This window comes from Centroberyx affinis, unplaced genomic scaffold, assembly GCF_046629955.1.
Source record: "Centroberyx affinis isolate AG114_WGS23_722 - 3 ecotype Tasmania unplaced genomic scaffold, CSIRO-AGI_Caff_v1 ptg000789l_1, whole genome shotgun sequence".
NCBI classification, from domain to species: Eukaryota; Metazoa; Chordata; class Actinopteri; order Beryciformes; family Berycidae; genus Centroberyx; species Centroberyx affinis.
The window spans coordinates 37,636-63,484 of NW_027279396.1; the positions used below are offsets into that span (position 1 = coordinate 37,636).

At 43.1% G+C, this 25,849-nt stretch overlaps 1 protein-coding gene across 1 annotated transcript; it reads left to right on the top strand.

The window, feature by feature from the left end:
- The first annotated feature begins 208 nt into the window (after positions 1-208).
- On the top strand, positions 209-25,482 carry igf1ra (insulin-like growth factor 1a receptor). The gene is made up of 19 exons (XM_071520294.1): positions 209-288; positions 1,443-1,579; positions 2,285-2,429; positions 3,795-4,003; positions 4,217-4,343; positions 4,519-4,754; positions 5,006-5,173; positions 5,382-5,589; positions 9,211-9,500; positions 9,660-9,802; positions 10,011-10,176; positions 10,294-10,396; positions 10,624-10,694; positions 11,541-11,770; positions 12,694-12,798; positions 13,131-13,290; positions 13,538-13,667; positions 15,480-15,614; positions 18,799-25,482. Exons 1-19 carry the CDS (start codon positions 245-247, stop codon positions 19,322-19,324), a joined length of 3,333 nt encoding a protein of 1,110 aa, XP_071376395.1. The 5' UTR covers positions 209-244; the 3' UTR covers positions 19,325-25,482.
- Positions 25,483-25,849: the final 367 nt, after the last annotated feature.

Here is a 25,849-nt window from a genome sequence, read left to right on the forward strand (position 1 = left end):
CTGCAAGCATGCCTGTACAGACAAGGGGGAGTGTTGCCACAGCCAGTGCCTGGGTAGCTGTACCGAACCCAACAATGACATGGCCTGCTCTGCCTGCCTCCACTACTACCATGAGGGACGCTGCATGCCAGACTGTCCCCCGGACACCTACAAGTTCGAAGGCTGGCGCTGCATCACCATGGACCTATGCTCTCGCGTGCACCTGCCGAGTGACACTGACTTTGTCATCCACGGGGGAGAATGTATGCCTGAGTGCCCCTCTGGCTTCACGCGCAATGAGACTAATAGGTAAAGACGTACCCTTCACTTCCAGTTTAGGTCCTGATGATTTGAAAATGCCATGCCAGGTTACACACCGAATGTGCAAAATATGAGGAACAGCTTCCTAATATTGAGTTGCACCTCCATTTACACAATCCATGTCTCAGATTTTTCAAGACCTAAGAATCCTTCTTTGATGTATTTCATACCCACCATCTGCATCTTTCCTTAATGTCTGAAGTGGATTCAGTAGATTAAATCAGTAAGGGATCGTGGCTTTTGCCTGCATTCACTCTGTTTCATGGAAAAAGCTAATGGTCTAAGTGTGTTTTTTTCCCAGGTTTTTTTTTTCAGTGTATAGCAGTGTGGCTTCTCTTCAATATTTATAGACAGTTAAGTGTTACAGGCACTTTTTGATTCAGTGTGTACTTCTGCATAATGGATTAATTTGCATGAAGTATCCTTGAGCTGAACTTTACCTGACCTGGCCCTCCACAGATTCCTTTCTTAAAGAGAGGTGTCAGAGCTGGAAGTGCTGGAGGCTAAAAGGCATATTGGGCTATTAATGATTGAAGCCTAGACTTTCCAGACTTTTTAGAAAGAGTGGAAGGTGCTGAACCTAGCGCCCTGTATTCAACACACACCACTGGTAGATTTCTATAGATTAGCATTGCTTGGAGGCTTTCGGAAGGGATTCATCAGAAGAATGCCCTAACCGGCAACATTTCCTCCACTTGACATTTTCCCTGTTTGACATTAACCTAGGATAAGAGAATGTCTTTGTGTGTGACTCAGAGCAACTTTTCTCCCTATTTTGATTTGTCATTTTCCAAACTTTCCATGTTGAGTCTCTGCTGCTGTATAATTTTTGGCCACATCACTCATGTTTTGTCTCGGAGGTCAATATGGTGACTCACTCTCTCACGAAAAACAAGAGTTCAGATGAGGGCCCATAAAAGATTCAACTCTCCATGTGAGCAGTGACCTTGTATCACACAGAGAATTTATTTTCCTGAATCCTTTGGAATGCTAGGTTGCTTGGGAGCTAGGGAGTGGACAAATCATTTTAGGGTGAGGTATAAAGTTCACATTAGATTTTGATCCTTCTTTGACTAGCTTTTCCTCTTTCCCATGTCTCCCCTTTCTCATTCACTCCTTCCGTCTGCCTCTACTGTACATAGCATGCTGTGCAGTGCCTGCGATGGCCTGTGCGATAAGATGTGCCCGACCTCGTTCATCGACTCTGTGGATACTGCTCAGGCTCTTAAGGACTGCACCGTCATCAAAGGCAATCTTCACATCAACATCCGCCGTGGAAGTGAGTACAGCCAAGCAGCAGCCCAATCCTTTCGACACTACACTACACATTTGTAGATTATTCAGTGCATTGCAACTCATCTTAGTAGACAATAGACTACACTACAGCAAACCTTAGTAGACTATGCTACACTAGACTATGGTCAACCTTAGACTAAATTCACTGCCCACAGGTTAGTAAACAACACTTGCCTACGCCACACTGAACCTCATTTGAGTATACTATCCCACAGTTCAATAAATTTCACTAGACTACACCGTACTAAACCTTAGTAGACTACACTACCTCACTTGACCTCCCTGCACCATATTGTAACCTACTGAGTCAGGGGAAGGAGAGGAGCCTGGGGGTCTGGGCTGCTGGGATGTATAGTGTGGGCCACAAAATCAGCATTACATCTGCTTCCTGCTCTCCAACTCAATTATCACATTATGCTATAATGCTATTTATTTGCACAGTTGACAGGGTGGCTTACAAGCTTATCTCCAGATATGATAAAGCTTGTACAACCTAGTATCCATTGGGGTATTTTCATCCAGAGCATGAAGTTTGGGTGTTGTAGTAGTAGTAGTAGAGGTCCCTGTGGATTTTTTAATGTGGTTCTCACATGCTGTGCGTGCGTGCGTGTGTGTGTGTGTGCGCGCCTGTCTGTCTGTCTGTCTATGTGTGTGTGTGTGTGTGTGTGTGTTTATCTCCTCTCCCCAGATAACATAGCGTCTGAGCTGGAGAGCTTCATGGGATTGATCCAGACAGTGACGGGCTATGTGAGGATCCGCCACTCCCACACACTTGGCTCACTGTCCTTCCTCAAGAGCCTGCGTTACATCAACGGGGAGGATCTCATGGATGGGTACGGCTTTTCTGCCTTGCTTGTGTGTGTGTGTGTACATGTGTGTGCATGTGTGTGTGTGGCGACTGAGGGAATTAGAGGACACGATTAAACCGCAGCCTAGCAGGGAGGTTGTCACCAACATATCAGGGAAGTTACATAAAGGTCAGAATGAATTCTTGTTGAATGGTTGTTTCATAATCACAGGCAGGGTTTGCCTTTGGTGGAAGTGTACATGAACATAAATGGAATAAAATGAATGGTTTAAATATAAGCTTTCTAGTCTTGGATATAGCAGTACTATTTGGAGATATTGCGGTATCATCTCGAGAATTATTCACAAAGTCATTCTGTTTCTCAGCTGGTTAGCTAGTGTGGCAAGGTAGATAAATAGAAAGTCCCAGGTCCACCAGCCCCCTCTCTACTAGGATATCACCACCAGTCTTAGAAATGAGGTAAAGTTTTTCTGGTGATGGCCAACGGGGTCATGGGAAAGCCTGTCGCCCCTCTTGTTGTCATCTCTCCCAGGATAGGGTTTCAGTTCGAGGAATGCTGAACAAGGCATTCCCCTCGCTCTAGAGGTGTTCTGCTGGGCTATTGGGACTGCTGGGGCTGGGAGGACTAGCACTGCACTGTTTCATTCCCCCCCTCTGTCTCTGTGTAAGCCTAGGCTCATTGTTAGACAGACACACAAACCTGAGCCCCGGTGATGTCTACTCCCGTTAACACTTAACGCTGCCACCAGGTGGAAAACATAGACTCTTTTTAACAACATTTCTGACAACTTCTGCTCCAACGAAACACAGTCACTTCAAGTCAATCACGCAAATGAGAATCAATAAAAGCAGTCTTAATCTTTTTAGGATTGTTCCATTTTGTGCCCTAGCTGCACTGGACTATATGAGATTGCAGTCACAATTTTTAATTACTTGAGACTTGACTTGACTTGGGTTCTGGTGACATGGGACTTGACTTTGACTTGTACTTTGATGACTTGAAAAGGTTTCTGAAGTACTGACAAAAGATCTTGTGTTTGTGTAAATGACTTAGATTGAAAGTGATGAGATTTTAAATTCTGTTTTCTGAATTTTTATCAGTTGAAACTGATTGTAGAAATCAAACTCCTGATGCACTTATCAAGTTTTTATACTATTAAAATGGTATTGCATTGCAAAAAATCCTAGATATTTTGTTAAGATATTAAATTGATTTGTTCTGAGTTGACTTCTATATTATAGATATATCATATCTATATTAAGACTTGAGACTTGACTTGACTTGGACTTGCCTTGAGACTTGAGACTGACTTGGGCCTCGAGGGAAGTTGACTTGGTCACACCTTTGTGAGACTGTTGTAACCACATTGTGATCTCCCTCCATCGTCAGGATGTACGCATTTTCAGCCACTGACAACCAGCACCTGCAGTTCTTGTGGGACTGGACCCAGCACAACCTGACTATTCGGGCCGGACGCCTCTTCTTCCGCCTCAACCCCAAACTCTGCATGTCCGAGATCCACAAGATGTGGGAGAAGACAGGTGTAACTGAGAAGCCAGAGGAGGGTGATTTCCGTAACAACGGTGACAGAGCCAGCTGTGAGTATATTGTTATGATTGTTATTCATTTTTTAATTCAGCGATCAGTTATTTCATTTAAGTGGTTAAATTATGCTCTTTTACACTGATCTTTTGAATTCCTGACAACTTAAACAAACAAGTGTGTATGTGCATTTACACAGTCATATTGTGTAGTTTTAAGTTTGTATATGTGTTATTATCTGATTATCTGGTGTTTTTCTGTCATGGTAGGTGAAAGCCATATCCTGAAGTTCAAGTCCAACAGCACAACAAGCAACCTGATTAAACTGACCTGGCAGCGTTACCGGCCGCAAGACTACAGAGACCTTCTCAGTTTTATAGTCTACTATAAGGAGTCGTAAGTAATCAGATGTTATATAATCACATATTACCATGTTACAATAACAACTCTACATTTAGGAAGAGTGGTTAGAGTAAGAGTAGGTGTCATTGTTTTTTAAATGATGAATATCTCTTGTTTTTAAATTAAGCTCTTCATATCAGCTCATGGTTGTGTTTTCTGTCTTCACCAGCCCTTTCCAGAACATTACAGAATTTGATGGCCAGGATGGCTGCGGCACAAACAGCTGGAACATGGTGGATGTGGATCTCCCTCAGGATAAAAACACTGACCCAAGAGTTCTGCTCAAGCACCTCAAGCCCTGGACCCAGTATGCCATTTTCGTCAAGGCCATCACCCTGCAGGTGGAGGACAAACACATTGTTGGGGCCAAGAGTGATGTGGTCTACATTCGCACCCGCCCTTCACGTAAGTCTGACCATTATTCGTTTACTACCAATACTGTAGTAGTGTGTTGCTTGTGATGCTGCTTGTAAATTCAGTATTTCAGTATATTGGTTAATAGGACAACAATTATTTAAAACTACTATACAAAGCAGCAGCTCAATCATTACATAACAAGGTGCAAATAGAGTTTATTCACTTAAACAACATATTTGAGCAATGCCTCAATGTCCATTTATTGCAACATAACATTACTTTGTTTGTCCCTATCGCAGAGCCGTCAATGCCAAAGGATTCCCGCGCATATGCCAACTCCTCAACCAAGCTGGTGGTGAAGTGGGCACCTCCCCTCTCTCCCAACGGCAATCTGACCTTTTACCTGGTCCGCTGGCAGCAGCAGTCTGAGGACAGGGAGCTCTACCAACACAACTACTGCTCCAAAGGTCTGCATCACTCATTCTACTGAACCATCATCTCTTCTCATTATACCTGTCCTTCCCAACTGATGACCCCTGCCATGTCATTTAATATCAAAAGATTATTGTGTGACAGAATTGTGTCCCTTACAAAAAGTGTTATGATCAGCTGCACACTCATTCCAGTCCCTTTATGGACTTGTTTACTAACGACTCCTGGTTCCTTCCCAAACAGAGCTGAAGATCCCTATCCGTATCTCAGCCACGGGGTTCTCGGACATGGAGGAGAACACCAAGCCCACCAAGTCAGACCTGGCCGGGGCAGAGAAGGGCCCCTGCTGTGTTTGCCCTAAGACCCCCGAGGAGAAAGACCGGGAGAAGGATGAAAAAATCTTTCGAAAAGTCTTTGAGAACTTTCTTCACAATGCCATCTTTCTGCCAAGGTACAGTAAGCCGCTGACGGGGCAGAGATCGCACATTGTAATATCAGCCTCTAAGTGACCTCCCTCGCTGTTTACAGCTCTGTTCCATGCCTCCTTTCATTCTGCGGAGATGATCATCAAAGAGCTGAGCTCTGGCTTGTTTGCTTTAATGGGTCAAAATGAGGAATGAGGTGGCAGTTGGGGTGTAATGACTCCTCTGTGGGGCTGACAGGATCTAAGCATGGGGGTGTAGATGGACGGGACGGGGGCCGAGCCGGCCCGCTGGGCTTGGCCCTTTGTCGGGAGTGCTGATGAGGAGACACGCTGAGCGGGATCCAAAGCCTTCTTAACGCTCTTGTGGCTTTCTGTTGCTATAGTAACGGCAGCACCGGGATGTTAGGACCTAGCAGGCAGCAATTTAGGCAACACAAACAAACCCGGGAGAGAGATGTGATTAAGGAGTCTGAAGGGCCTAGTTTGGCTGCACACTCTGAGCTGCTTAGGCTTTTGTTCCCCACAATAGGGACTGACATCTGTGTTGTGTTATCATTTAACTTGCTCGTGGCTATGGATGTTTTACTGTTTCAAAGACTCCAGCTCTGTCCTTCTCCCACACTCATTTTTTCTCATATATACAATCACTCAAAATATGTGTGTGTGCGCGCGCATGTGCTTCTATGTTTGTGTATTGATGGTGCAACACCTAGTCATCCATCTCAGCTCAATATGGAGAGTGTTAACATACTTGTTGGTTTCCACTAAGAACACTCAGCAGGTACCTGATAAATCCATATCTTTAAACGATACCCCAGTGCCTCGAAAGTTCATTCATTCAAGCAACGCTATGATGCCCTTCTCCTTCCCTTCGCAGTGTTCTTGTGGAATTGGATCGATATGTCTTTGGAGGAAGAATAATAAAACAAAGCTTTCTATTGTAATTGTACTCATATCTGCCCCCCTCCCCTCTCTGGCTGTGTTGATTTGTTATAGTATAGCTGTCTAGGAAACAGGCGGGTGGCAGGTCCCTGGCCTGCAGCGAGGGGCTCAGCCTGTGTATGCACAAGCTCTCCACTGTAACAGAGCCAGCATTATCACAAACCACTCCAGGGAAAGGCCTCGGAATCGGGGAGGTTTTTTCAAAAGTTCAGGGTTTAGAGAGCCGGGGTGAGGGAAAGAGGGCGGGTGAAAACAGAAACAGAAAGAAGAGGAAATGTTTTCCATTCTGTCCCCCTCCACTCTGCACTCCACTCTCCTCCTCCCCTCGTACGCTCTCTTTGTCCGGGGTTTGGGGTTTTTTTTTTGGTGCAAGACAGCTGCCAGGAAATGTACAGTGAATCCATCTGGAATTTAAATGAATGAGGGAAGAGGGAAGATCCCCATCAAGCTGGCTAGTGTGCACTAGAAGACAGACAGAAAGCAAGAAAGGCAGACTGATTTACTGGAGGAGAGAATAGTCACACAGGGAGGATGGCTGCTAGTCTGTCTGTCTACGGGACCTTCTGGTACGTTCCATAACTTTGTATCAGCTGATTGGACCATTTTAACCACAGTCACCTGCTGTTGTAAATCTTGATGAATACATACAAGATGACATGATAAGGACTCCATGGATTTGTGCAGTTCTCATACGCAGTCGCCTCTTGCTGAGACAGCTTTTTGGCATTTCAGCTGGTCTTTGGTGCTGCACAGTGTTACCGTGAAGTCAGCGTCCCTCAGATCCCCTGTCCCAAGAGTTCCTTCGCTCTGGTATGTGCGACTGCAGTATGTGTTGCTGCGGTTAAGGCCTAGCGTTAAATTATGTTCACTTCTGGCCGCAGACAGAATGTGTAGTCACGGCTCTCCTCTCTGGATTCCACTGCGTAAAGGTGGATCTTTTTTTAGGATGGGAGGGCAGGACACCAACAACTAGTTATAAGGTCATGCTGCAGTCAGCCCAGGGTCCTTCAGACTTGCCCTGTGTATGACTGGCTTGCCTAACCTGAGACTAACCTATGGCACACAGAGAAATTAGACCTCAGATGCTTCCTTCTGTCCCAGCTGGCTCAGGCCATCTTATGACCATCTCCCTTCTTCTAACACCGCATTTTCCATGGTGTAGCCCAGGATTCACTAGTCAGTGCCAATCAGACTCATGCTTGCTCCCATGCACTTGTGTCCTTTGTAGATTTTTATTAGAGTCAGTCCTCATAGCTGTTTGGTGTATTGTTAATAGTAACTGATAGTTTTGGAGAGCTGGACTTTGGGTTCTTCTGCGCCAGTTAAAACTGTCAGAAAGGAATGTTGACAGTAGAGTGCTACTGGTCTTTCCCACAGATCTGTGTCTAGGTTTTTCCATTGCAAGTGTATCCACTTTTGGTGTAGGTCTGTCAGTCAAAAAAGATGCTTGGCATTGGCTTTGTGTACTTGTGGTTCTGCTAGTTTAGCACTTTGTTATTCCCAGTACACAGTTTGAATACTTTGCTTCATCCACTTTTGTCTTATTTCAAGTACATGCTGCAGCAAATACCTAACCATTCATTCACTCTCTCCTCACATCGTTCTAAACAACCGCTAAACATTAATCACCATTACATTACCGTTCCATGTATCACCTGTTTTGCTGTTTCCTTGGTACTCGTTTGGATCAATAAGCCTTACATTTTCCAGCTCACTCAGAGCCAGCGCTCTTTTCTTTCTCCATCTGTCTCAGTTGGCTACCCAGTGGGTTTGATTGTTGACTTCTTTCAGAGACCCAATCGTTATGCGTCTGCTAAAGGTGACTCTAGGTAAGCTGTGTGTGCCTGGCAGCCCGAGCACCCCTGGTGTGTTGTGGTGGCATCTAAGTGGCCTTGTAGCGTCTGGTGAGTTACTGCTGCTGCTACAGACACCGCTGTCACTGCCTGTTTGTCCTCGGCGGTGCCAGCGCCCAGCTCCAGCCGGCTTGTCATCTATGAGGCTGAAAACCGGTCATCATGATTCAGTCTGCTATTTCATTACAGAACATGTTGGTTCAGAATGGTGAGCTTCTCCAATGTCTCTATGGCTTATATTTCAAATCCAGAACAGCCATTGCCCTGTCAGACCCTTGTATTGTTGATTGGCATATGTAGGATAACAGAGTTAAGACAGCAGAGTGTAAGACAGTATTTGTCCGAGCGTGAATGAGTCTCTCTGTATCTTTCTGTACCTCTCTCTCTCTTTCTCTCTCTCTCCCTCGCTCCCTCTCTCCCTCGCTCTCTGTTCACCTCAGTATGGTCCTTCTGACCTCATCCCTCTACACAGCTCCACAGGGAGCAGTACACAGCAGCTGGACACACGACACACACACACACACACACACACACACACACACACACACGCACACACACACACACACACACACACACACACTCCACCCGCTCCTTTGCGATTGCTTTAGCTTTTAAGTTGCTTTTGAGGGCTATAAACATGCAGTATACAGTTATGATTTGTTATAATAGGATTTCCAGGGCATACTGTATTGACTGGCTGATTTCTCGCTTCTAACTGACCTTCTCAGTGCACTTCACCCGTCCTCATCCTATCTCTCTATCCTTTGTTGTCGTTTACTTTCGAAACAGCACTAGCTGCATTTAAGTCACCTTTCTTATGGCTATTTTGTACAATTTTCCCTCTGTCTTTCAGACCTGCAGACCGTCGTCGCAGAGATGTTTTTGGTGTGGCTAACAACACTCTGTCGCGTGAGGCTTTCGGTCGGGGGAACACCACCACCCCCGGCCTGGAAGGAAACAGCACAGATGGGCTGCCCCCTCTGAAGGAGTACCCCTTCTCAGAAGACAGGAGCATGACAGAGTATACAGAAATCTCCAACCTGCAGCCCTTCACTGTCTACCGCATTGACATCCATGCCTGCAACCAGGAGGTGCACCGCTGCAGCGCTGCAGCCTTTGTCTTCTCCAGGACCAAACCTGCAGGTGAGAAACGTGCTGACCTGGATACAGTCTGTCATGGAATTGTAGCACAGTATGCGGTAGCTATTTTTCTGTGTCTCGAACAATTATATTTCTGAAATACAATTGGTAGACGCATTATAATATTGTGTGTGTGTGTGTGTGTGTGTGTGTGTGTCCCAGACAAAGCAGATGACATCCCTGGAAAGGTGATCTATGAGAGGGATGAGAAGGTTGAAGGTTGCGTGGTGCTGCACTGGCCGGAGCCCATCACACCCAACGGCCTCATCCTGATGTATGAGATCAAGTTCCGACTGGGGACTGAGGTGAGTCTGGCCAGAGTGAAATGAAAGGTCTCACAATCACTTCACAAGACAAAGACAATTGGTCACTGGTGACAACTTCTGACAACGTCTATGTTGGTTGAAACGTTTTTTTTTTTAAAAACAGCATGCGGAGTCAGACACTCCATACTTGACCTTGAGCCCTCACTGTCCCTCAAGCCTTAACCTGAGTGTGTTTGTTTGCCCTTAGCCTGAGAAACATGAGTGTGTGTCGCGGCAGCAGTACCGCGAGCACAGAGGAGCCCGGCTGACCAACCTGGGCTCGGGGAATTACTCCGCTCGTGTGCGTGCCACCTCTCTAGCGGGGAACGGCTCCTGGACGGACACCGTGTCCTTCTACGTGCCTCCACCCAAACGTAATGCGGCATTTCCCCTACATCAAATATACTGACTGTCTTTTCTTTGCTCATTTCATATTGTTCTGAAATCCTCAGTCAGCGTTGATCACTTATTTGTCGAGTTCTGTCTTACAGGAGACTATGATGTTACCTTCTACCTGGTCATCATTATCCCCATCATAGTGATAGTTGTCATCGTCAGCCTCATCACAGCTCTCTTCTTTGTTAACAAAAAGAGGTAAGTGTTTTTTTACGAACATGATTTCCACATAGCCAAACAAAGCTCCTTGATTACGTTTTGGACCTTACTACGTTCATAACACTTAACAACCATTGTAATGCTAATTAGAGTTAATAGGTGTTATTTTCATCAACATTCCCCTACAGTAAAAGAGTAAACTTTCCTATAGAAAATGATCTGTTCTATGTATCCACTGGCTTACTGAGCTGTGTTTTTGTCCACAGGAATAGCGACAGACTGGGGAATGGAGTCCTTTATGCGTCCGTCAACCCAGAGTACTTCAGTGCTGCTGAGAGTAAGAACCATCTCAATGCCAAATACCAAATGTCTTCTCTGCTTTAACTGTGTTATATTCAAGTCAAGTCAAGTCAAGCTAATTTATATAGCCCTTTATCACAAGCAAGTCTGAAAGGGCTTTACATACTGTGGAAGAAAACTCAGGACGAGAGAGTGGCAGTTTGACAGGTTTATTCAATCTGCAGGTTGGGAGCCAAGGAACTCAAAATCTGGATGATTACACTGTGTTTTATAGTGTTGAATATTCATGATTATGTTAATACAGATATAATATAATACAACTATTGGTTAAAAAGTATAAGGTCATTTAGGCAATACTGAACAACCAATGATAATTACAGCTGTAGCCCTTTAAGGAGATGCTAATAAGAGGTGACCACCTTCTTCTAGAAGACAACAAGTTATTATTTTGTCAAGGCCACTTGCTCAATGTTATCTATGAGATTTGGGCATTTGCACATTCCAGGCTCACAGTTCTGTGAGAAACACACAAGATGTTACTTTTAGAGTTTAATCTTATAATGGTGAAGCAGATTCAGTATTCTTGAGTTTTAGACACTTAAGGCGTAAATATGGGTCAAAGGTTACATATTAAGTGAGCATATAGGAATGTTGCTTAGTATAGGTACTTTTCAACAATACCATGTCATATACCATATTACATCACTATATACTATATACCATATGCCATATACCATACTACATACACATCATATACTACATCATATACCATATTACATCAAACACAGTCACGCTCACACCTATGAGCAATTTAGAGCCTCCACTTCACCTGACCTGCATGTCTTTGGACTTTGCATTTATCTGCCATGCGTTGTGTTTCCAGTGTATGTCCCAGATGAGTGGGAGGTGGCCAGGGAGAAGATCACTATGAGCCGGGAGCTGGGCCAAGGCTCCTTCGGCATGGTATACGAAGGCATCGCCAAGGGAGTGGTCAAGGACGAACCTGAGACACGAGTGGCTATCAAGACAGTCAATGAGACAGCCAGTATGAGGGAGCGCATTGAGTTTCTGAATGAGGCCTCTGTCATGAAGGAGTTCAACTGTCACCATGTGGTAAGAAATACACATCAGGCACCGGGGGGGGGGGGAGAGAAACGCCTGGATTTTAATGATTTATGATTCAGATGTGGAAAATCATCTCTAGATACAGTACATTGAATGTTCAAAATATTAGGAGCACCTTCAGTTGCAATCCTGTCTCTCTTGCCTCAAGGTTCAAAAATCATTCTTTAACCTGTCTCCTCTCTTTCATCTCCATCTGCTCTTAATGATTAAATTGAATTTAATGGATGAAATTAATGGGATCATAGCTTTCACCTGGATTCACCTTGCAAAGAGCATATGGTCCTACTATTTTGTACACTCAGCATACATAAAGTAGATGTATGGCTATGAATAAACCACCGCTTTGTCACATGGAACCCAGTTGCAAGATAGAGCTCTCAGTCATCATTATTTCCTAATTAATCTGCCTGGATGTAGCGAGACAGGGGTCAGCTGGTCGTGAGCACTGAGCACTCTGTGGCTGTCTGCTCAGGCAGCCAGAGCCTGAGGCTGCGCTCAGCCTCCTGGAGATTGTATACATTCTCTCATCACTGTGATCACAGCCTCATTAATTAAGCTAAACGGATGTGTTAAAGATTTTCCCTTTGGAAAGACGCTGTTACAACCTTTTACCATGTCTGGCTGCTAAAAAGCCAAACTTAAAAAAGCCTTAATTATTAAATTCAGTTTGAATAATTTAAAGGCAAGGGATTTTTTACGTTCTTCAAAGCCCCACAGTTAAAAAGAAAGAGTTTTTCCAAAGCCAAAGAAATCTTCATTACTTCTCTTACAGAAGTTGTGAAATATGAACACTTAAACAATACTTGTCTCTAGCCTAGAGTTCAATTGAGAGAATACGGAGTAGAGTTATGCCAATGAGAATGCTTGGCACCCAACCCAGCTGACCTGTGCTGTGTGTGTGATTGGTCTAGGTGCGGCTGCTGGGCGTGGTCTCGCAGGGACAACCAACCTTGGTGATTATGGAGCTGATGACCCGTGGAGATCTGAAGAGCCACCTGCGCTCCCTGCGCAAAGAAGTAAGCAGCTTTTCCCTCCTACAACACTGGATCAGCTCTGTATCAGACACAATCAGTCTGTCCTACAGAAAAGGGCGATAGTGTGAATTGTGTCAATAAGACATATACAGGCAGACAGATGCACAGACACACACACACACTCTATCTCTTTTTCTGTGTCTCTCCCAAACCCACATGCACTTGCACACATGCACACGCAGAGTCCATCCCTCACTTGGTGGTACGTGGCCTGAACTTAAAACATTGTCCAGTGCTGTGGAAAGACAATCGAGGGACTGAATAGTCTACTTGTGCACTCTACCCGCTCACCCGCTCCTCTCGCTTTGCCACAGAACTCCACCAGCCAGGTCCTACCCCCGCTAAAAAAGATGATCCAGATGGCGGGGGAGATTGCCGACGGCATGTCATACCTAAATGCCAACAAGTTTGTCCACAGAGATCTGGCTGCCAGGAACTGCATGGTAACGGAGGACTTCACCGTCAAGATCGGAGGTAAGAGTCTAGCGAATACAATGCCTTCAGTCTCCCCCGGTTGCTCAATGCTGAACCCGCTCTGCCGGCCTCTAAAATAAGTATTTGGATTTCAGTGAGCGCCTGAGGCAGAGGACAGACTCTTAATGTAGATGGACAGAGGGAGAGAAGAGGTGAGGGAATAGGTCAGCTCTCAGGAGCTTCCTCTCCCGCACATAAGAGTAATATTTAATGGCTTCTCCAACCTCTGTTCCCGTCTCTTCCTCAGACTTTGGCATGACCAGAGATATTTATGAGACGGATTACTATCGAAAAGGAGGGAAGGGCCTGCTGCCAGTCCGCTGGATGTCTCCAGAGTCGCTGAAAGACGGCGTGTTCACTACGATGTCTGACGTCTGGTATGAGAACAGGGCACTCTCTTACACACATGCACACACACATCCTACTTGTACAAACCTGTCCTAATCCAGGGGGCTTTCACAGTACTTCAGAAATGTGTGTATCTTGTGTGTCTGAGTGGATGTGTGTGTGGGCACACTAAAACAGTGCATGCTGTGAGGCTGCCACTGTGAAAACAAGCAGATCATTTGACAGCCTATATTCTTAAGACAGGCACTCTTCACTTAACCGTTGATACATGCATTTCCTCCCCTCCGTCCTCACTGTGGATGCCATGATAGCTAGTGCTTCCAAAACCAGAACCTTAATGTCTTTTGGTTCACAGCTGCCACTGTGAGTGTTTTTCCCTACATGATAGAACAGGATTTTTTTTATCCTGTCACCTCTGTCGTACCAGGTCTCAGTGGGACTTCGATTTATGGCTCTGCCACAATTCTCTTTCGGGAAGAATACTTTTTTTTTTTTAGAGAAATAGAACTGTTTACTAGCTCCCTAGCAAGTTTTTGTTTCCCAACTCAAAGTGTCCCATGGGTCAGTCCCTACAAGCGGGTTTAAACTGCTCCAGATGTTCTCAAATGAGGGGTTGGAGTGCCAGCGCGAACCCACCTCCACATTGTGTACTATATCTTCCTCTTTGATGTCGCACAGATCAAGTTCAGTATAGCAGGTAGCAGTACGAGTAAGTGACTTTTATTTTGTTGATCAAGAAAGGCTGTGTGAATGTGGCTTTGTCTTTCAACATGAGACTGTTTCAGCCAATTACATACAGTGTTGTAACAGGCTGTTTTAAAGACTGTTGAGTTTACTCTCAGATCCTGTGCCAGTGGTGAAAATATGACCAGCAATAGTGAATAAATAGTGTTCTTTGTTTCTCAAGTGAAGATTTTTTAATTTCCTGATAATTAGTTTTATAGCCAGCTCAATGCAGTGCAGCTTGCCTCATCAGAGGGTAAAGTAAGGTGACATATACGTACTTTATACTTTGACTTGTCCTGCAGTAATGAAATCAGTGTGATTCTGCCCCACTGACCGGCACAGTGCTTCACAGCCTGCATCCCTCTTCATACTTATGCTGCCAGATTTTAGGTTTTACATGATGCAAATAACATAATGAGCAGTGTCTGCAGGGTGCTTCTCTATCATACATGATCATTCAAGTGACACAGAATTATGTCCAAGGGTAGAAGTAACTAATTACATTTATACATACATACTGAGATTACTGTAATTGAGTAGTTTTTTTGTGTACTTGTACTTTTTTGAGTACAAGTCAGTAATTTTACTTTTACTTAAGTACATTTTTACTGAAGTATTGCACTTCATTTTAAATCACATCCATTACAGAGAACACATTTTGAGGCTCTGCATAAGCAACAGAAACTGAACAATCATAAATTCACAAATTATGGAGCCATTCATAGTGAATGGTCAGTCAGCAAAGAAGAGAAGAGTAATATGGCTTTACTTTGTTAGCGCAATTTATTGTGTTAATTTCTAATTTTTCCTTAAACCCTCTCGTCCTTTTGGAAAAAGGACTTCTACTTAAGTGAAATATCAGCAAAGTAACAGTACTTCTACTTGAGTAGGACATCTGGTACTCTCTCCACCACTGAATATGTCTTACATCATATTGTCTGGTCACTGTGGCTCTGAACGTTGCAATATATTGTATAGGTTACTTGTAATGTAGAAAGGTGATATGGGAATTTAAGCTGTGCTAATGTAAGTCTCTTTGAAACAACATCAGCTAAATGGTGAAAATGTAAATGTACATTTATAAATTTGTTCTCTCATCTCCTCTCTTGCTGCAGGTCATTTGGTGTGGTGCTGTGGGAGATAGCCACCTTAGCAGAACAACCCTACCAGGGCATGTCCAACGAACAAGTGCTGCGCTTTGTCATGGAGGGAGGACTCTTGGACAAACCTGACAACTGCCCTGACATGTTGTAAGTCCCTCTTTTTGTCTGTGATGGGTTTTTAGATCATGGTCTAATGCCCTATAACTGTGTAATGTATTTTATGACGTCGTTACAGGCATTATATTTGCCCTCAAAGCCTTCCAGGTTTATGTCGCAACACCCCTGAAGCATGCATTGTTTTGTCCTCTACTGCCACCGTCTCGCAGGTCCCCTGTCCCATAAATATATTGCCCAGCTTCTATTTCAAGTTGTGGCTGTAAGCGTGTAGGATATCATGTGATGTGTATGCCAGTGCAGAGCCAAGCCGAGGCCTAACTGGTGACATTTACGTCACGGGTTAAATGCAGTCCGCTGACGACACGGTCCCGGTGCTCAGCTGGCAGTGAGAACCCTCCTCACCCGTTAGCCTAGGACCATAGAAGGGATGCCATGACCTGTGTGTGAAAGATGCCCCTCATTCCTGCCGCTGAGAAGGGGCATGAGGCGAGAGATCAGTGTCTGTTATCAGCAGAGGGAGGGAGATGGAGAGCGAGGCAGACAGAGAGACAGAGAAGGAATTCATTAATGAATCACCCAGGCTGTTAAAGAAAAAATAAATAAATAACAGCACAGCCTGCCTGTCAGCCTGCTCTATTGCATACATGCATTTCTTCGCTCCTTCTCTGACCTCAATAAGAAGGCATTCTGCTGTCTCCCCTCCCACTCTCCATGGCTGACCTCACCTTAGAAAGAGAGTACGAGTAAAAAAAAAAAAAAGAAAAAGGAGAGGGCCAAGTGTTATGCAGACACAAACCCCCGGTTTCTATGGCAGCCTGACTGTTTTGTCCTGATTACAGGAGTGTGTGGATTGTGTTACAGAGGTGGTGGTGGTGATGGCGGTGGTGGGGGGGAGAAGGAGGGGTTAGTAGCCCCCCTGGTCTGTGAGCAGCACACAGGGAAGTCAGGCTGCAGCCACTGGGTTGCCTCTGCTGTAATGGCTTAGTGAAGATTTCCAGAGAACTGCTGAAGTGAACCCTGGAGTGCTTACAATTCGCTGGATAGAGCGATACAAGGAGAGGAAGTGGGCAGGATAACAGAGAGAGAGGGATGAGTCACATTTGGAAAGCTTTGAATATCTTCCCCTTTCGCTGTTTTCCCATGGTCAGGTAGCTCTGGGTCAGCGATTGTGTTTCTGTCTCGAGTTTCATGTGGACAAAAGTCTCTGTCTCACAGGGTTGGGCGAAAATGAAAGACAGACTCAGTGATCATATTAAACATCATGATTTATTGTGGAATGCGCAGTATCACTTACAGTGCTATTATCCATCAAGGTTTCATGACACTAGGGATATTGCATGTGGAAGAGGTGGTTTGAGGGTGTTAAGTTCAGCTGCAGCAGATTCCTGTTCTCCCATAGATGTTTTGAGACCAACTTGCATCCACACTTGGTCTGAAAATTTCTGTTATGCATCTCCCATTTCTGATTTTATTTTTATCTATGTCCACATTACTTTTCATGGTCTTTCTGTCCATCTCTTCGCATCAATGACCGGTCGTGTCTAGACTAGCGCAGATATTGATACAAGACTCATCGCCTCCAAATCTGATCTTGAAGATCCTATTGTAATGGTACCAATATCAGATATCTGTGTGACGACACCCAACATTTAATACATCCTGGTGTGATTGCAGGTCAAGTTGTGTAACAAGTGTAACAAGGATTGTGGTTCGACCTTATGGAGCTCTCCTTATGTCAGCTGAAGAACGCGGCTAGATATGCGTATACAATATATACAGTCCCTATAGCACTGTGAACTATTCCATGTTTATTTACTTGTGGTACTTGCATTAATCATGACATGTCAAATGTAAGTCAATTTTGCTTAATGGTAATAGCATGTGTCTGTGTGTCATGACGGGCAGGACGCTGACAAGAAGGCAGGATTTATTGCAATGTTTTTTTCTAAAGTCACATCAGCAAGCATTATGCACAGCAACAGATGGCGGGCTAAGAATTTTTAGCAAGACTACGCCAAGCAGACAGGTTACTCTGGAGCGTGGGCCGGGCTCCAAGCATTACACTCCTTTTCATGGGAGGTCTTACAGCCCGGGTTTGGACATCTGAATGTCAGCTTCGAGACACTCGCTGCACCGCTGAGAAACAAGTCAGAGCTGCCCTCCTGCTGCTTCAGGGTTGAAGTGAGGCGCATGCTTAGGAAAGCACTACCCATAATTCCTTGGTGCAGAGAGGAGTTGGCACCCAGCTGCATAGGCTGTTGTAGACTGCAAAGTGACTGCCGGGAGTGGGAGAGAGTATAAGACGAGAAAGAGAGAGAGAGAGAGAAAGAGAAAGAAAACAAGAGAGGGAGGAGAAACAGAGCGAGAGAGAGAGAGAGATGACTGAGGTGTTTATGTCAGTAGGCCTTAGAGGGTATTCTTAGCTTGTTTGTGTATAATTGAAGTTGTGGTGTGTGGTATAGCACCACACCAAACTGTAATAATTCTCTCTTTTATGATGTTGTTTTGACATTCCCTAAGCTCTGCTGCTGGCCTGGCACACTAACCTCATGTATGATTTATTGAGCTGTTGTATACATGCTACATTATTGATCTTAGGTAGGCTACTGTTATATAGCAACAAAGTAGAACTTCACTTACCCAAAATTCAGACATCTGAATTGACCAGTTAAATGAACAGGCATTAATACAATATGTGAAATATGACAATGCAATAATATATTGATTGTGTGTGTGTTTCAATTTACTCAATACATGCAATTTAAAGTTTTGCAGCTAACTGCAAGTTTGTCTTTACAAGACTTTATTGGAATACACCTGCACACGTTTCATATTTTGAATAGACTTTGCCCACCATTTTAATGAATTTTAGTCATTGCAACGTTTCACTGTAACATCCATTCTATGAGGTTTAAATTAGCAAGGATTTATTGTGGTCAGTGTAGTTTTCTGTATTATATTCATGTATTGTCCATACATTTGGTTTAAGACACTGTCAATATAGTGACTTCTGGAACGTCAGTGACATAGACATAACTAAGTAATGAAATGGGCTTAAACTTCAGTGTGCCCTGCCACCTGCTGGTTTTAAAAAGATGCGAAAAATTTTCCCTTTATTTTCTCAATAAATATTACTGTAAGTCTCAATTTCAAGCATTAAAAACAAAAACAAATATTTAATTAACCCCTCTGATCTTGTGTATGTCACTGGCAGGTTTGAGCTGATGAGGATGTGCTGGCAGTATAACCCCAAGATGCGTCCGTCCTTCCTGGAGATCATCAGCAGCATCAAAGATGAACTGGATCCGCCCTTCAGGGAGATGAGCTTCTTCTACAGCGAGGAGAACAAGCCGCCGGACACCGAGGAGCTGGATATGGAGGTAGAGAACATGGAGAACATTCCACTGGACCCTGCATCCACCAGGCAGCCCTCTGCTGCCGCCGCCCCCGCTCCGGGGTGTATAGGAGGCACGCCGCCCCCTCCTGCCCAGCAGTTATCCCCCATGCAAGGCCCTAGTACTCCTTTACTGGGACCTGCGTCTCCCTCGTCCCCGGCCCTGGCCGCCTCGGCCTCGGCGTCTCCGGGCCAAGCCATGGACAAGCACTCAGGACAAGTTTCGGCCAACGGGCCCGTGGTGGTGCTGCGGCCCAACTTTGACGAGATTCAGCCCTATGCACACATGAACGGGGGTAGAAAGAACGAACGGGCTTTGCCACTGCCCCAGTCGTCGGCCTGCTGATATCAGCCCCCTGTGGCCAGACCAGCCCCTCCTCCTCCTCTTACACAGGGTAAAACAAACCTCTCCCCCATCTCTGAAGGAGGGATGGATGAGGTAAGAAATGACAGACATTCTTCTACTGTATGGCAGTAGATGGTCTCTCCACTTCTTTATGATTGCATTATCAAGGTCAAAGATCAACTCTAAAAACTGAAACAGCACAGCAACCTGCTAAAGCATTTGGAGTATCATTTGGAGTATGGTGGCTCAGACTCAACACTGGGGAACTCTGCGGTCTCCTTCCTGTGCAGCCTGTATTGTACAGTCTTTGTTACGTAAGTCCTTTAAGAAGGAAAACGACACAGGCATTTATCCTGACTTACAGATATAGTGAGACATGGACTTAAGAAAATAATTTTTTAGCATATCTGCCAGCAAATCCAACAGAAGAGCACTTTTTCTGATGATTTCAGAGAGGATGTTGTGGATATCTGAGTGTGTATTTATACAAACACATGATTCTCTCTATAATATGGTATAGCTCCATTTCTAAAATGACTTTCCATCAAAATTACTTTCTTTCCATGAGCATCTGACTAGCTCATGTCGTGTGAGGATGCTTCAATTATGAATTGTGGACTATGATCATTGTTTCATTTTCCTGTTGCTATTTCTGTGGGTGTAGATCCCTTCAGGAGCGGGTCAAATGGAAGAGGAGGGCCTATTGTGTATCTGCCAAACTATTGCCAAATTAAGCTTTTTTTTAGTACAGGTCTCCCTTCTTGCGCTTAAGGCTGTGATTCAGAGTTGAGATAAGTCTGGGGACTGGGGATAATACCAAAATTGTTTGTTGGTATTCAGACCATGCTTATCTTTGGTACTAACTGCTCCTTGAGTAGCTGTGTGTGTGGGGTGGGATAGAAGAATATAGAATAGAGTGTCTTGAGATGCGCTGTATTCAGACCTGCAGTCAAAGTTCTGTAGAATTTACAGAATCTGTGCTGGGGGTGGAATAAATCTGGCAAACCTTGTGATACTTTGAAGAGAAAAACAATACTACATTTCTGTGAAATGAATTTCTTACCGTGGCTTGCATAGTAGGAATGAGTGAATTTGGTTCATGATAATTACTATGTTCTATTTGAAATATAAACAAAGGCCTCTTTCATTCAGTTTATATTGGCTTCCTTATGACTTCAAAAATGTCACACAACAATAGTCATAATTCAAATTAATAATTTATGATTATTTCAACCAGCAATTGTTATCATAAATAATTAATAGTTACCTACAGTTATCAAAGTAACCACTAGGCAGGTGATATAATCAGATAATGATAAAAAGATGCTTGAATATACAAATCTACAAATTTAATATCCAGAATTCTGGCATAAGCCACTATTATTTTGTGAATCATTATCTACTGTATGGATATGACACACAGAAGAGAACAGCTTCTGTCAGATGCAGTGGATAATAAGGTTTGTTATATTCTTCCACTTAAATCCAAATAAGGGGTTTATATTGGCTTCAATCCAAACAAGGGGTTTTTCAAAGGATTTCAAGTCCCAGTCCCCAAATACCTTCGGATGGTGAAATGAGGAAAACCAGCAGGCTGTTCCTGGCAATAGGTTTCTCGAAAATCTCTAATGCACCACCCAAGTCTAGAGGTGATCATCCACGCAGAGTATGGACACAGAGTCTGAGTATGAATGACTTTCCCGTTCATCCTTTGTATCGTCTGAAGGACGTACGCATGTGACTTGAGTCACAGCCAACTCTGAATCGCAGCCTTAGTCTGTCTTTGCTTCAACATGTCAGAAGAAACAAAAACATCAAAGCATCATTATTCTCACACAGCTAGTCACTGAATTTCACAATCAAGGGATGGGATTTTGCCTGTTCTGTCTCCAGTTTAATTTACTCAGACCAGCGCCCTTATCTGTCATTTTTAACTGTACATTTCATTTGAGAGATGAACATCACTCGCTGAGACTTTGTTGTTCAAATCAGATGGACTTGGCACCAAATAATACCACAAACGCAGATAAAGACCTGAGACAGAAAACAAGACCGTACTGGATCGGCAAAGACTTTAGTAGCCTAGAGAGAACTTTAAAGTCACAGCAGGTCTCTTTTAGAATAGTCATAGTATCTCTACATTTCAAACATATATAAAGGTCTTACAGTTGTATGTTAGACTGCAGGATCATTTTTATACACATCATTGGTTTGTCACTTTTTTAACCTTTTTACGGTTCAAATGTTCGCCTCTATGTCTGTACAGAACAAAGCTGCTATTTTATTCTTTTTCTCTTTTGGATGTTATATATATACAGAAATCCTTCAGGTTTGGTATTTATGGTCTCCACTACAGTCCATTTCTTATATCCTCACACTCTGTTAAAAAAAATAAAAGAAACAAAAACAAAAAACAAGATCATTTAGATATAAAATTACTTTTTTTTTTTCCTGTTACCCCAAACGGTTTTCTGTAACACTACATTTTGTTCATTGCCTTTTATTTTTTATGAACTGTTTCCTCCTGTATTCTTTTTGTGGATGTCTATATTATTATTATTATTAATATTATTATTATTATTATTTGGAATGGACACCTTAGCTCGATGTGTGAGCGTGTACTTTCTGCACCCTTTTTGTACTTGTTGTCTAGCACTGCGCCTAGCATTGCCCTCTAGGTGCGACTCAATCTCAGGTCAAAGTAAAGGCTTTGCTTTCTCCACACATTCTCATGATTGCCCTCTACTTGTCTCACCTCGTACCCCGCCCCCCCCACCCCCGCCCCCCAAATGCTTTGTTGAGTCCAATAGTGCCCTCTCTCCTCCCCTCTGGCCCCTCACTGACATGTACAGCATACCTGCTCCCCCCCCCGGTGCCTCCTTTTGAAGTCAGGATTAGTTCCAGTATACAGGATGTTTTCTTTATACCAGATCTGGTATTTTAACCCATCCATTTCCTGCCTCTCGAATTAATAGGGCTAATTGGGTTGTCTTGTTTGCCTTAATTATCCCAACCATCTGCTACCCATTTGAAATCGAAAACCATTCTTCTTCTTCTTTTTTTTTTTTGCGTCAAAACTCTCAAGCACGATATCATGCCACTTCTGCGTTCTGTTGATGCGGTACTACTTCTTTAAAGTGAAAACAGGTCTTATTATTTGTCTTCATAATCATTGCTTCTGTAAACCAAATAAAGGATGGGTTAAAGTCCAGGGAAGGGATCACATTTCAATGTCATGAATGGAATAGGTCTTATACATGGAGGCTGAATAGTAAAAGTGTTTTGAAGGATTTCTCCTCATCTTTTGAAAATGTTGCTTGGTGATTATTTTTTTCTTTCTTTGAAGTTTTTTTTTTCTGTAGGAGTGTTATTTATTTATTTTTTTTATTTTTTTCCTTTTGTGATATCAGTTTAAATCACTGTATAAATGCCCCATGATTCAGTATAAAGTTGGATTTTTTTTTATGTATTTTCTTTGGTGTCATGACTGGGGGACTTAAAACTTTTTTTTTTTTCCTTCAAGTATATATCTACCTCACTCTTTTTAAATATATGTATGCGTATGAAAAAAAAGTACATCTCACTCTTTCTCATTAGTTTGTATAGAATAACCTCGTTAGTCTCTGGAGAAAACCTCATGATCTGGATACACCCACAGGGATCTAGATGAAACCTCACAAGTGGACTAGGGTGGGAGATGGAATACCTGTGTGGAGGTTTGAATGCTGTCCCACCGTAAGATTGCCCCTACCAATTTCTGGTTTTCAGAAGGAAAGTTTATAGTTCTGAGAGTACGGAGGAAAAGGATGCATGTGGGCCGGTGCGGTGCAGAGCGATAATGGAGGCCTTCAGCGCGGTGTGGTTTACTTCTCTCTTTCAGAATCGGTTCAGGCTGTCGTCGGGTCCTCATATGAGAAAGGATTAGCATAATGATGTTAACCTTTATTATTTTTTTTGACTGGATTGTTTGCAGTGTTGTAAGACTTTGAACAGTGCAATATATACAGTATATAGTTTATGAGATGAGGCCGGGTGCAAAACGTCCACATCAGACATTCCATCTCTGCTGACTCCCAACAACATTAATTTTCACAACCTCAAATCCTCAGACTATCAAAAGAGGGTTAGCAGACAGGACACCTTAATCTTCTCATCTAAAATGCATTTATGTAGATAACACATCAGTTATCATGGGGAATATTTAAAAAAAAAAAAAGGGACAGCATTTTATTGACCTCCGATAATCAGTATGTTTTTGCAAGGTGTAAATCCTTTGCTGTTTAGCTGCAGCCTACATTCAGGTTAAAGCGCAAAGATCAACATTACAACAACTTTCAATCCTTTTGAGTTATTCCAAACATTGAGATGTCAATCACGCGCTCAGAAAATACTTTTTAAGAATACATTCTGTTGTGTATTATGTATCAGCACTGTGAAGTCTGGTAAGCATTTTTTCCTCCGCAGATAACATACTACACAAAACCTCCATAGCGATAGCAGCAACTCCACCTCCAATACGGTTCTGCCCTCAGTGAGAAATCCACAAAATGGACGACATTCTGAGTGGTTTCTCGGGTCAATGTGGGAACCAAAGCCGCAGAAGAAACCCTGTTCTTGTCACTGGGATTATTAGAATTGGCTACTCCATCTTTTTGCCCTTAAACTCGCTGTAGGTATGTGAACACCATCATTTCTCCTGTCCACCATGTCTATCTGCTGATTGCCATGATGCTCTAGCGATGGCTAATGTCCAATATCATTAGACTGCATCCCCATATGGACCCTTTTCATAACCATTCTGTAATTTGAGTGGGTTCGGTCAACATTTTGATCATTTGGAAGTAAACACTACACCCTTCCCTGCCTATTGTATTGCTGCTTACGATAATGCTGCTGGTTCAAAGAGTCACCTGAGCGTATCTAAATCGTCTTAAGTATCAGGTGTAAAAAGGTGGCCATGTAGCTTTTAGATCCCCCAACTTCTCATAAAACTTCTGTTTTTTTTTTTTACTTTTTCCTCACAGGAGGCATGTGGAGGGCGCTGTCTCAGGGCAAAGGCTCCTGGGCTGCAGGGCTGGAGGCATAAAATGGCAAATTATGTGAAAACTCTGTTGAAATTACAACCCAAAAGCAATAAAAAAAATGGGATCATGAATAGGACAATAGTTAACTTCTGATGTGATATATGAGATTAAATTTGGGGGCTCAAAGTAGGATCTTCCTAAGCATTGTATCCATGTATGATCTAAGAGAATACAAATCTAAGAGTAAACATTTTTTTTGGTGGAAAAACAGACAGTTGGATTGCTGTTGGACATCATGCCACAGATCACCACTGACAAAGGCCAACTGTGCTTGTGTTGTTACTTAATATATTTGTATGTTTTTTTTTCAGTTTGGACGTATGTAATGATAAAATACAGACATTTGTGATATATTTCCGCTCTTTCAGTTATGGAAATAGATATAAAGTTGACCTGTTGTGAGGTGAATATCTGTTCATATGGAGTGCTGCCATGGTTCCTTAGTTACCAGTAGATCACAAACCTGTCAAAACCACAGCGTAAACAAACACACGGACATAAATAGGACAGGGATGTCGAGTAGATTACGGGTAGTCATGGTAAAGAGTAAACAACATGACTAGAATCAGATGATAGGCCTACGTTTACAGTAGAAGACTAGTTGCTTTTTGCATTGCCAGATTGCAAGCATAAATATAGATTGACTGAAAAAGGATTCAACTTAATCGTCTTTATCATTTCAATTTAACTTCTTCAGAATGTTCTTCATGCAAACCTCAGGTTTATGGAGGATGCATAAATGCATTCAAATTGCAATAATGAGTTTGAGGTTTATCACTATCATGCTTCTCTTTTTATGATTTGCATTCCTATAACTTCAGAGGGGGCCTTGATCTACTATTATTTTATTAACTTTCACAAAACCTGAATCTGTGTGTTAATTCAATGATTGGAAAAGAAAATTCATCAAAAAGCTTCGCTAGACTCTGTCTTCTTTCAAGTTCTGTAACTGAGGCCTCAAGTTTTTTCACACCTATAGGTGAGATGGTGTATTTTTGACATGCCATCTCCAAATGTGTATCTGAGAATTTCTTGTATTTTCTTTTTTTTTCTGAAATTTTGAATAAAAAAGTGAATGAGAACTATCACCGTTTGTTAAGTCTGTTTCATTAACTGGGAACCCATGATTCCTCGATCATTAACAGTATTATCTATATCTGTGGTTTCACAGTGGTTCTCAAACTAAGGGTCGGAACCCCCCAGGAGGTTGCAAGATAATTTTTTATTTTTTCAGCCTCTAGACCTCCTCTGATAATCAAACGACATGATCTGAAAAGGGAAAATAATTTTTTGGTTGAACTGTTCCCCACTCTCCATATGCAGCCTGTGATGTGGGTGGTAAGCAAGAATCGCTTCGTTTTAAGGGGGTCACGAGCCAAATAGTCTGAGAACCACTGGTCCACCAAGCCTGAGATCACCCTGACTGATGTCCTCAGGAAGC

What these genes read in the sequence shown, in the direction of transcription:
- igf1ra (XM_071520294.1), top strand. Translation starts at nt 245, where the DNA reads ATGCCTGAGTGCCCCTCTGGCTTCACGCGCAATGAGACTAATAG. An exon ending in TTCTTTGTTAACAAAAAGAG is followed by an intron (nt 10,397 to 10,623) that starts GTAAGTGTTTTT and finishes TTTTGTCCACAG; the next exon opens with GAATAGCGACAGACTGGGGA. An exon ending in TGCGCTCCCTGCGCAAAGAA is followed by an intron (nt 12,799 to 13,130) that starts GTAAGCAGCTTT and finishes GCTTTGCCACAG; the next exon opens with AACTCCACCAGCCAGGTCCT.